This window comes from Labeo rohita, unplaced genomic scaffold (genome assembly GCF_022985175.1).
Source record: "Labeo rohita strain BAU-BD-2019 unplaced genomic scaffold, IGBB_LRoh.1.0 scaffold_1783, whole genome shotgun sequence".
NCBI lineage: Eukaryota > Metazoa > Chordata > Actinopteri > Cypriniformes > Cyprinidae > Labeo > Labeo rohita.
The window spans coordinates 1,374-14,272 of NW_026127982.1; the positions used below are offsets into that span (position 1 = coordinate 1,374).

The window sequence follows — 12,899 nt, forward strand, 5'->3', positions numbered from 1 at the left end:
ATTGAGGCAGAACCGACAGAGCAGGTACCCTCCAGGGTGGGGCCGGAGGCGGAGCAAGAGCCCTCCAGGGCGGAGGCGGAGCAGGAGCCTTCCAGGGCGGAGCCAGAGGCGGAGCAGGAGGCGCAGGAGCCCTCCAGGGCAGAGCCGGAGGCAGAACAGGAGCCCTCCAGGGCGGAGGCGGAGCAGGGGCCCTCCAGGGCGGAGCCAGAGGCGGAGCAGGCAACGCAAGAGCCCTCCAGGGCGGAACCGGAGGCAGGACAGGCGACGCCAGAGCCCTCCAGGGCGGAGCCGGAGGAAGAGCGTGAGGCGCGGGCGCCCTCCAGGGTGGAGCAGGGGGCGCAGGAGCCCTCCGAGGCGGAACAGGAGGCGGGGCGGTCCTCCAGGGCGGAACAGGAATCTGCGTCACGGTCTGGGACCTGGGGAAAGCAGGGACAGAGGAGGCAGACAGAATAGGGGGAGAAGGCCCAGCAGCCCTCCGGGGCGGAACAGGAGGCGCAGCAGCCCTCCGGGGCGGAACAGGAGGCTGCGTCATAGACTGGGACCTGGGGAGAACAGTGACAGAGGATGCAAACAGAAAAAAGGGAGAAGCAGAGAGTTTAGCGGTTAACGCCCCCTCCAAAAGAGGTTCTACGGCAGACGCCGACACCTCTGGAGGCATTGGCGCAGCTTCTCCGATGGGGAAGGCCTCTGGAGCAGACTTGAGACCAGACGGGACCTCTGAAGCAGGCTTGTGATCAGAGGGGAGCTCTGGAGCAGGCTGAAGACCAGACGAAAGCTCTGCAGCAGGCTTGAGATCAGACGGGAGCTCTGGAGCAGACTGGTGAACAGACGTGGCCTCAGGGGTTGATTTGTGAACAGACGTGACCTCAGGAGCTGACTTGTGAACAGACGTGACCTCAGGGGCACAGTGTGCAGCCCACACACACCAGATGGCAACCGCCATTAAAGGAAGAGCAGAAGCGGGAGGTTGTGGTGGGTCCAGTACACAGGCTATCATGATAGGCCGTGATCGTGGGATATCAGACGAGGCATGGCACGGCTCTGGAAGGTCAGACGAGACGTGACTTGGCTCTGGACAAATAGACAAGACATGACGAGGCACTGGGAGGTCTGATGAAACATGGAGAGGCTCTGGGCCGTCAGGCGGGATGTGACTTGACTCAGAGCGGTCAGGCGGGACGTGGCTTGACTCTGGGCAGTCCGACGAGACATGGTGAGGCTCTAGACAGATAGACGAGATGTGACGGGGCTCTGGAGGGTCAGACGAGGCGTGACTTGACTCTGAGCGGTCAGACGTGGCGTGACTTGACTCTGGGCGGTCAGACGAGGCATGACTTGACTCTGGGCGGTCAGACGACCGCCAAATAAGGCCAAAACAGGAGACAATATTCGAAAAGTGTTGCAGCAGCAATTAGTCTCAGTCCTTGGCTTTGACTCATTGGTAATGAATAATGTTGTCTGGGTAACCGATCAGGGGGCTAATATTATACAGCGCTGTCCTCCGACATGCCTTAAACTTGGATGAGCTTGCAGAATCCGTAGAAGTAGAAGTATCAAAGACCCTTCAGGCTGCCAGAACTTTAGTCTGATATCTAAAGCAATCTGGTCTGGTTAGCCAGTTGTCAAAAACTGTCAAACAGATGGCAGAAACCAGATACAGCACCGTATCCCTCACTTTAGAGTCAATTGAGTCAGTTTACTCTGAGTTACAGAAGATACTTAAGAGCCGTGGTGAGAGCCAGCGACTACATGATGTGTCGCCAGATGTGCTGTCCTTTCTGGTGCAAGGGAGTTGGAGGGGGATAAATATCCCACATTGAACCTCGTCGTGCCCTGGCTACACAAACTAAAATGTCATTGCCAGCCAGATTTGTCGGACACTCCTTCCCAAGCAATTATCTGCCAATGACACCTTGAGTGGATAACGAAAAAAGTCCACATCCAACCATTTCACAAACTGGCCATATTCTTATGGCCTACGTTCAGTCAATTAAGAATGTTCACAGACGCTGAAAGGGATGACATCCATCAGCTGGCGATACGTTGGATAGCCCTCTTCAAAGAGAGGAGGGAACGACAGCAGAAATGACTGATCCATTAGCCGGTGAGATTTTCTTTTTTGTGAGATGTGTTATTATTATTATTAATAAATTATAAATTAATGTATTAATCATAGCCTGATGGCCTTGGCCTAAACAATAGCCTAATTATAATTATGATTCATGTAGCGGTGGGCACGGCTGTGCTTGCACCTGTTGCTGCTGGCCCCACAGTAAAGAAGAGAGCTCTGGCTGAGGAAGAGTGGGAAAACATTGTGGAGCAGGAAGAGGATACCGATGAAGTACACCTTTACCTGCACCTCAAACCCAACATGGAAGGTGATGGAACAGAAGTGCTGAGCTGGTGGTAACAACATGAGACCACGCTGCCGCATCTGTCACGACTGGCTCGCACAGTATTTAGTTTCCCCGCCAGCAGCAGTAGCAGCGAGCGTGCCTTAAGCACAGCTGGAAGAATTATAGAGTAAAGGAGGACTGGTTAAAAACCTTCCACTGTGGATTCTGTGCTTTTTCTTCATGATGCTCTGTAAGAAACTGTTCTTGTAGCCTTGTAACCATGTCTCGTTTTTTGTTTGGGATTTGCTTTTTTCATTAGTTCATAACTGTTTGAAAAAAAGAATGGTCATGTTCTGGGAAGTTTTGTTTTTTGAGGTAAGACATTCTGCATTCTGTTTATTTATTTGTTTGTTTATTATTGTTATTATTTGTTTATTATTATTATTATTATTATTCGACTAGTATTGGATTTTCCATGCCGTTGCGATGCGGGCACCAACCTGCTTGTCTTGTTTTGTTAAAAATGCATTTGTTCTGAGATGGTAGTAAACGTTTAAACTAACTTTGTGTTTTATTGTGTAATAAAAAAACGAAACAAAATATAATCACTTTGCCATTACATACAAAACTGAACAATTTTAATAACTGAAACAGTAGTATAAGCTGTTTTGGGAGGGGGCGGGGGGGGAGGTTGGACTTGGGCCGGGCTAGCAAATAGAGCCAAGGGACTTGACTCTTCAAAAGAAAAATAATGTTTACTAGAAAAGACACAAGGGTCCAAAATATGCAAAAACAATCAACCTTAACTTGAGAACTGGCAACTAGACACACAGGAAGAATAGGCTCAAGACTGAACACAACAGCAGGGAATGAACAAACTTATAAAGGGTCAAACACAGGTGTGGGAAATGAAAGCTGATTAGCAGGATACTGAACATGGTATGGGCCAATAGCACCATCTGGAGGAGCGGAGAGACTAAAGTTCATGATGCAAGAGCCATGTGCAGTTCTGGAAGGAACATGACATAAAGGGCTCGAGGAGAGTGACCCTTGCTGGCCAGGATGATTACAGCAATGCAGAGATGAGCCCATTGCAATAATACAGTTTGTTGTTGATACTGACTGTTGCAATTCTAATATCACTGTAATATTGAACTCTTTTCAGCCTATCAGATTTGAGGACCAGAAAAATCTGTTCTATAAATGTATATATATATATATATATATATATATATATTTCCATTAAGAAAACCTTCCTGGCTAACCACAAAAAAAACCCAGATAACACATGTACATCTGTAAGATGTCAGTTTTACATACATTCTAAATCATAAACATCTTAAAGACATCTAATAGACGTCTATCTGACACATGATAGGAAACGTCCTATAGACATATTGCAGATGAGCGAACACTCTTAAAAAATAAATAAATTGATGTCAAATTAATGTCTCTGTGATGTTTGTGTGCTGTCAGGGTTTTTTTTTTTTTTCCATAAACAGTACAAACATCTGTAAGACATCTGTAAGATGTCAGTTTTACAAACATTGTTTTAAATCACAAAAAAATACTTCTTGCAGATGTAAAATGCAGACGTCAAAAAGATGTCTCCATGATGTACGTGTGATATCAGGGAACCTGCATATTTAGTTGTAAGTATATTAAATTGTGTTGGATGTTTGGTAAATTTGACAGCATTCAGAAACTGTAAAGTTGAACTTATTTAACGGTAATCATCCGTCCACATGTCAGTTGTCTACATGTCAATCACATGTCACTATGTCACAACACAATTTGACATGAAGAGCAGGGTACTCACCACAACAAGTATCTGAAGGAAGCTCTGGATAGTGGATTCTTCTGTCCTTCCACATCATCAGAAGTTGAAAAAAGGATGGTAGTCTTAGGTAGTTTTATTAACTGTCGAGGTGTAAATAACATCACTATCAAGAATCGTTACCCCCTCCCACTTACAGCTTTCGAGATCCTGCAGGGGGTCACCATCTTTACCCTCAGAATGCATACCATCTGGTCAGGAAGACTACGTTTAGCACCCCGACAGGCCGCTATGAGTACCAGGTAATGCCATTCGGCCTAGTTAATGCTCCTGCTTTCTTCCAGGCCTTCATTGATGATATTCTAAGAGAGATGCTTAACATATACGTGTTTGTTTACTTGGATGATATTCTGATATTCTATTGCAACCTCCAAGATTTCAGCATGTCAGACAGGTCCTGGCCCAGCTTTAGAAGCACAATCTCTTTGTAAAGCTGGAAAACAGCGAGTTCCATGTCCCAGCTGTCTCATTCCTTGGCTTCCACGTGTCCAAAGGCAGCCTCCAGATGGATCCTGGCAAGATTCGAGCAGTCTTAGACTGGCCCCAACCCACTTCAATCAAGCAGGTACAACACTTTCTGGGGTTGTCAAATTTCTATAGGAGGTTTATACGAAATTTTAGTTCTATTGCAGAGCCTCTCTCCCCCCTGACAAAGAACAGGCCGTTCATATGGACCAGCGAAGCTAACCATGGCCTCAATACACGAAAACAATGCTTCACGTCCACCCCCATTCTAACACTTCCAGACCCAGAGCTGCCCTTCGTGCTGGAGGTGGATGCCTCTGATGGGGTAGGTGTGGCCTTGTCACAGAAGAGTAAGAGTGCTTACAAGCTTCACCCATGTGCTTTTTTCTCTCGCCGTCTTACTCTTACACAGAGAAATTATGACATTGGAAACCAGGAGCTGTTGGCCATTAAGATGGCATTGGAGGAGTGGAGACACTGGCTTGAGGGGGCCAAAGACCTGCTCATCATCTGGACGGACCACCGAAATCTCATCTACAATCAGGACACGAATAGTTTAGTGAGTCAATAGCGGACTTATGCGTGCCTAATGTACGAATCTGATATGCAAGAGTGTCATACATTAGGCACGCGCACGTTCGTAACTATTACTCTGATCGTGTTTACCGTTACGGTTTACCGCAACGGTTTGTTTCATGCGGCCAAGAGATAAAGTAGAGACCTACACTCCAGCGGGAGTGGCGCGGGACAAAACTTGATGGACGAGTGTGGGTGCGGGTGGGATACGGGTAAATAAAATGATTTGCAAAAATCGCAAAATAGAAATATCTAAACATAAAATAAAAAAACACAAATTGTTATTCATCTATTGCACAAAAGCAACAAAAATAACTAATATAACAAAAATTATTAACAGGCGAAGGAATAGGCAGTTTTGATTTAAAAAACGTGTTTGCAGCTTGAGCAATGTAGCCATCTGTTGATTTCTGAAACGCATTTGCCAATCAGAGGTGTTTAAGTTAGAATCCACTCACCGCTTGTAAATTCTTGCACAGTGCTGATCCGTGTGCTTGCTCGCGATCCTCTCATTACAACACACGAAGTGTAGACATTGTGGAAGATTCATTGTGCATATATTCATTGTGTTATAAGAGCTTTATGAGATCAAGATGAACTAAGATGTCAGCTTTAAGGGAGCGCTGTTTGCTCGCATTCTGCCATGCATGCATGCAGCAGTCAATGCTTGCTTTTCTGTTAAGAATAGCAGTGGTTTCTAAATGTTGATAAATATTTTATTGGGAGTGTTTATGCCGAGAACTTGTGGAAATTACGAGATGTTACAGAACTATTTCATGTATATTTCATCAATGTAGTCAAAAAAATCTACATAGGTTACTTTTATGCGGGCGGGAGCGGGACAAAACATGAATGTCGTGGACGGGAGTGGGACGAAATAACATATTTCTGCAGGAGCGGGTGCTCGGGGGACAGAATCTTGCAGGAGCATGACTAAAAAATCCGTCCCTTGCAGGTCTCTAAGATGTAGTTTGCTTGCAGCTGTTGGAAGTTTTAAGCCGCCGTTCAGTCTGTATTTAACAGTGCGATGAGACTTGCTGCGCCGAGACCGAAGCAATCAATCACAGAACACGAGAGAGACCGTGCTTTAATCATTTTAAAAACATTAATAATGAAATTAAATAATTTTAGTATAATATTTAAATTAACTTTAAGCTATCTCGCGGCCCCCCTGGAGGATCAGTGAGGCCCACCGGTTGAGAATCCCTGCTGTAGGGGCGTCTCTTTGTCCCTAACTGTATGCGCTCTGAGGTCTTGCAGTGGGCACATGCTTCCTTCCCCTCCAGACATCCAGGAACCATTAGAACCTGCAAGCTGATCCAGAGGAAATTCTGGTGGCCCAAGTTACAGAGAGACGTTCAGGGCTTTGTCTTTGCCTGTTCAGAGTGCGCCCAGAACAAGGAGCCAAGGACCCACTACCTATACCGAGCTATCCCTTGTCTCACATCTCCCTGGATTTCATCACAGGCTTGCCACCGTCCCAGGGAAACATGGCAATTCTGGTGGTGGTGGATAGATTTTCTAAGACTTGTAACCTCGTACCTCTACCAATGCTCCCCACAGCTAACCAAACTGCAGAACTTCTGATGAAACGTGTTCAGAATCCACGGCTTTCCCCAGGATATGGTTTCTGACCAGGGGCTACAGTTTTCATCCCGGTTTTGGAAGGTGTTTGGTCAACTCACTGGGTCCTCCATAAGCTTGTGCTCTGGCTTTCACCCCCAGTTCAATGGCCAAACTGAGAGAGTAAATCAGGACATTGAGAAGACACTGAGGTGCCTGGTTGCTGATAACCAGTCCACCTGGAGCTCTCGACTAATCTGGGCTGAATTTGCTCATAACACTCTGTACCATTCTTCTTTAGGCATGTCCCTATGTCTCTATGAATGTCTCTATGCCCCCCATAGTAAAGATAACATCCATTTGAAAATTTGCATCAGTGTATTTGGACAAGTGAGCTCCAGATCGTCAGCAGGTGTTCTGCACTCATGGACCCATCTGAGAGCTGATTTTAGTTACAGTACTGTGCAAAAGTCTTAGGCCACTAGTATTTTCATCAGCTAAAAAATGGTTTAAAGTCGGTCTTTTGCTGTAGTGTGTCAGTAGGAAATATCAGATTACATTTCCAAACATTCATTTTGCCATTAATCGTAATAATCCAGTGAGATTTTTGTTAGCACAAAGAGTCTGACAACAGCAAGTGCTATGCACAGAGATCTGATCTCATCATCATCCAGTCTGTCTGGAATGACATGAAGAAACAGAACAAACTCAGACAGACTAAATCCAGAAGAACTGTGACAAAGTCTCCAGGATTCTTCAAGAAAGCAGTTAGGCAGTTAGTTTTAGGCACTTGTGTAAAAATGCTGTAAAATGAGGATGCTGTCATAAATAGATTTTCTTTATCAATTACCTTCTATTAACTAAATGAAATCAACATTTGGTGCGAACATTCTTTGCGTTTACAGCAGCTTTTGCCCTATGTGCACTTGCACAAAATTTTTCAGGTAGCTTTGCAGGTAGGTCTCTTGAAGCATCTTGGACACGTTGCCACAGTTCTTCTGGATTTACTCTGTTTCTGTTTGTTCTGTGTCTTCATGTCATTGCAGGAAGACTGGATGATGATGAGATTAGATCAGTGTGGAGCACTGGCTGTTGTCAGACTCCTTGTGCAAACAAAAATCTCACTAGATTATTACAATTAATGGCAAACAGAATGTTTGGAAATGTAAACCGATATTTTTTACTGACACACTACAGCAAAAGATAGAAATAACTTACTTTAAACCATTTTTTAGCTGGTGAAAATACTAGTGGCCTAAAACTTTTGCACAGTACTGTACATTGTACCACCATGAGATGGCAATAAGAGACTGTTTTTGAGTCAGCAGTAAAGACTTACATGGAAAATTAAATGCTATAAATGGAAGGCATTTTTCCAAAATCACCCTAGATGTTAACGTTACGACAAAGATAACGCTTTCCTTAGCAAATATTCAAACTAATGTTTATTGTGAATAAGACTGATCTGAAGAATGACTGCTGTATCAGATGCAGGTAATCACACTTGCTCAGTCCATCTCTCTCTCATTATACTCTCCATAATACAGTTTACAGAGCTTTTAATACAGTAATACAATAAGCTTTCAGTTAAGCAACTCAACATTCCTTCGTTACTAGGTCTAAAGTGACATTTTGGAATTAGTAACGGAGGCTTGAGCTCAGCTGTTCATCTGTCAACTTTAGATTTGAATCTGTGGTGGAAGGAAGTAGTTCTGCACAAAACAGGGCTTTTAAAGACACTCCGTGTTACTTTATTTATGTATGTATTTACACACTTGTGCCATCAAACTGTTGTATAAATGCAATATCACACAAGTAGACATGAGATATGGCTGTATACCGGCACGGCTGTGTTTTGGCTGTAGGCACGAGGCCAAACCAATTTTTTTGTACCTTTACACCCCCTACTATAATGACAAGAACTTTCACTTATGCCAAAGGCATGTGATTAAGACATCCAAAACATGAATTAGTTTACCAAGTCGTTTTCTAATATCAATCACGTTTAAAAGAGTTTCCGTCTGTTCTTTTATCTTCTCCAGTCATGTCAAATTTCAGGATCATGATGGTGGATAAAACTGGAGCTGGAAGGAGCACAGAAAACACCATCCTGGGACAACAAGCGTTTATAGCACACTTATCTCCTAAATATGTGACTGGGAAATGCCAACAACATCAGCAGGTGGTAAAGGGGAAAAACATTGTCCTCGTGTGTTTCTGGTGGACATCAGACTGGACGTGAGATTTACAGATGAGGAGAAAAACAGTGAAATGGATTCAGCACTTAGAGCTATTAGTTTAGTAGCAGCAGCTGTAGCTTTAATTGCAGCGGGAGTTGTTCTCATAGTAGAAGGAGGTGAAATAGCTATTGCACATGCACTGAAAGCAGAAGAAAAGCACAGAAAATGGTACGAGTTACAATTAGTAATGTAACGTTTGAGTGCTTGACTAACATTTGCTTTGTTTAGAAAATACTATAAAGCTTATGATATAAAATATATGCAAATAGTAAAAAATGTGTGTGACTTCTGTTGTATATCATTCTGAAAAATCACAAAGAGTTAGCAGATATTCAGCACATAGTCTGCTAATACTCTGAGAGTTAGTTGACATGCAGGTGTAACGTTACTTACTGTCAACAGAATGTTAAAAACGGACCATCAAAATAAAGTTTTACTTACCATCTTCCTGCGGACAGGTGAGTGTTTTATGATTTAGGCAGGATTTGAGAGCTTGACACCTTCATTTGATCATAGGTAATTCTCTATCAGCTTTTTGTCAGTTTTAACTCAATAAAATGGACTGGCAGTGACTGAATAATGCTTATTAGTCAGTCTATTATATAATCTGTTTATTAACACATTTTGTAAAGGAAATGCATTAAAATGATACAGGATCATAAATGTAATCTGAGCAAAAGCAAAATGCAATTCATGTTTTAATACAAAATTTAAACCAAGTGACAATACAGATTCATTTAAGACATTAGCTGTTCTTACTTGCTTTTTAAGTTTAGTTTTATATGTGAATTCACTATACTAATCAAAACTTTTATTCTTTATTCATGCAAATACATTTTGCTGTTTATATATTTTGTATGAGGCATATGAATATTTAAAGTACAGTACAATATTTAAAGTAATCAACTGTAACGTGGGTCTTTACAGAAGAATGTACATTAAATCAAAGATATAACTGTAAAGTTATAAATTTGTTAATCTCACACAACTATAGAATTCCGTAATAGTAATTTATTTCCCTTTACCATGAGCACATGAAATAATTTTCAGGAGTTTCCAGTTTTTTTTTTTTTTGTTTGTTTGTTTTTTTTCATCATTTTCTTGAAAATAATAAAGTAACTATTTTGAGAAAAGTGTAAATATATGCTTTTTACCTTCCACCATTTGGAAAAAATAATAATAATAATAATAATAATAATAATAAAGGGAATCATCAGCTGGCCATTTTCCACAAGTTGATATAATTCTTTAGGGTCTTAATTGAAAAGTCTATAACACACTTTGGTTAAAATTTCTCAATGGTAGTGTAAAACAACACCCTTTTTACCTCATCAAAATCAGCTCTGTTCAAGGTGAGCAGTTTCGGCGCATGTCCCTTTAAATGCTAATGAGCTTCACTCACCCCACCCCGCTCTTGCGTGCAGTGATGAGTCATTCTCTGAGAGACTGTAAACTTTAGCCACATTTAGCTGTGGAACTTGCTAACTAGCACATTATTAGGAAAGCTGATTTGCAAAGATTTATACAAAATCCTTATATTCACTTCTTCTGTATGTGAAGCTGGATCACGAATGATTCACGCAAACATAGACACATTTAGGTAGATAGGAGGTGTGTTCTCTTCAAAAACGAAAGTAATCCACTGCGTCTTCAATGGCTCAGATGTCGGGAGTAAATGACAACTATGTTCATTAGGGTGGGTCTAAGGTAAGACAATGTGTCAACAAAGACAGTGTCAATCAACTATCATGGGAGCGGTCCTGGTTTGTGTGATGTCACAAAGCCAAAAATCAGAGAATGGCTTGATTTGAGAAAGGGGTTATGATTTTTAGGGATTAAAAAAAAGCACTGGGTGTATTTTTTTATCATTATAGGGTGGTTGTGTACACACACTGCTAACACACATTTATGTTCAAACAACATGTAAAAGTGAACTTTGCATCTGATGACCCCTTTAAAGAAGACTTTACATCAGTAGTATTAACAGTGATAAAATAAGACACTTAAATAACATGCTTTTCTATCATTTTTAGAAAAGATTGACAACCCTGACATTTAACATCCAAACCCACAGATTCTCTTTTATACAATAACCTCTATATGAATGGCACTTGAGCAGTATTTATTACTTTCTGAATGTGATGTTGTAGTCATCAGTGTTGTTTGATGCAGCAAAGACATCTGAAGAACTTCTTGTACTGCTGCCTAACCTGGACAAGAGTGAAATGAGAGATCAGTTTAACCTTTGAAACTCATGAACCAGAATGAAGTTTGTTTAGAACAAACAGACATTACAAACAAAATTTACAAAATAAAGAAAAGAGAGTTCTCTGTCAATTTAAATTTGATTTTTTTTTTTAACAGTTGGAGTTTGAACATTCCTTCAAGGAAGGAAATGGAAGAGTAACAGTTTAAACAAACTTCCTCTGAGATTCTGACACTCTAAAATTCACAGATCACCAAAATAAGAACATGGACCTCAGAGAAAACATCCAGAATATACATGTAAACTGAGTGATGTCTGACCTCATTATTGAGGACACAATAGATCAGGAAGATGAAGGTTCCCTGCTGGGAGTTCAAGATCAGGAAGAGGATCTCCAGCTCCTTCCTGCCATTAGTGAAGAAACCCAGAATCCAGGGGCAACCAAGAACCACAAACTGAGCCAGTGTTTTAAACACCATAATCCTGCAGAGAAACAGACAAAGAAAAGAGTTAATGTGTCTTTATTGACTATATGTGGTTTTATATCGAGTGATTAAATTATAACGTTACTTGGTTTGTTTCATCTGTGAAACCTCAGCATTGAGACTTTTGAGAGTTGAGTTCAGACTGATGACGATCTTGATGAAGAGAAGTGTGTTTGACTAGCAAATAAAAGAGTAATTTATCAGCTTGTTTTCCTTTTAAAATAAAAAAGTCATGAGAAATGAGAAATGTGTTTACTGCTAGTATGACGCAAACAGGACCCAGAAAACTCCAGATGAAGCCTTTATCAATTTGAATCCAGCAACTGTTTAGAGAAAAATCAACATAATAACTGAATGAATTTGTCAGAAAGGCATTTCTGGTGTTGGAAATGTCACAAAAGTCCAGAGCTTCTTATTTCCTTCTAACCAAATTAACTTAAAAACAAAAACTCACAGTTCGCTGCCGTAGCCTTCAGGAACCAGACCGACAGAGACACCCACCACAACCAGAGCAATCAGATACCCAATCACACACAGGAATCCACTGCTAAACACCTCCCTCTTTTTGGAGCTGATCTGTGATAGGTTCTTCACACAGATGAAGAGCATCACAGCTTCAATGAACATCCACACAAAGCCGGAGAGAAAGAGGAAGTGCAGAAGGCCTGAGATCACGGTACACAACACCTGGAGAACAAGAGAGACGGTTATGATGATTCTCAGTGAGGCTGTGCTGAGCTGTAGGGCTCATTCATCATTCTCACCTGCTGAGGCCGTGTGACGTTCAGGAACTGCTGCGTGAGCAGAAACAGAAGATGAGCCAACAGAAGACTGATGCAGATGTTGATTCGAGCCACATTATTCACTCTAGGGCTCCACTGACAAAGGGCAAAGGTCAACAGGGCTAAACTGAAGAACACCAGCCCCACGATCACACACACCAAATTCAACAGTTCCAGCAGTTGAGAATCGCTCTGAGAAAACATGTCAGAGTACATGAGTGCCAAATCTGTGTTGTTCTTCAGTGTTCACTAGAAATGTTCTCGTACCTCTGGTGGGCGGCTGGTTTGCATGATGAGAGCGAAAGTCGACAGATGAACACAGGAACACACAGTGTAGCTGCTGTTGGTCTTTAAAACAGAACAACCATCTACAATCCACTCGCTGATATTCCAGTAAACACAAGACAGA

The 12,899-nt window shown here is 42.1% G+C and overlaps 1 protein-coding gene across 1 annotated transcript; it reads right to left on the bottom strand.

Annotated features, from left to right (window-relative positions):
- Positions 1–9,940: 9,940 nt before the first annotated feature.
- Positions 9,941–12,892, bottom strand: LOC127158912 (putative adhesion G protein-coupled receptor E4P; the record flags this gene model as incomplete). The annotated part of the gene is made up of 7 exons (XM_051101868.1): positions 9,941–11,227; positions 11,544–11,706; positions 11,794–11,885; positions 11,965–12,031; positions 12,163–12,395; positions 12,473–12,682; positions 12,758–12,892. Coding segments are annotated over 7 exons (957 nt in total), but the record flags the coding sequence as incomplete, so codon positions are not given.
- Between the last annotated feature and the right edge of the window lie 7 nt (positions 12,893–12,899).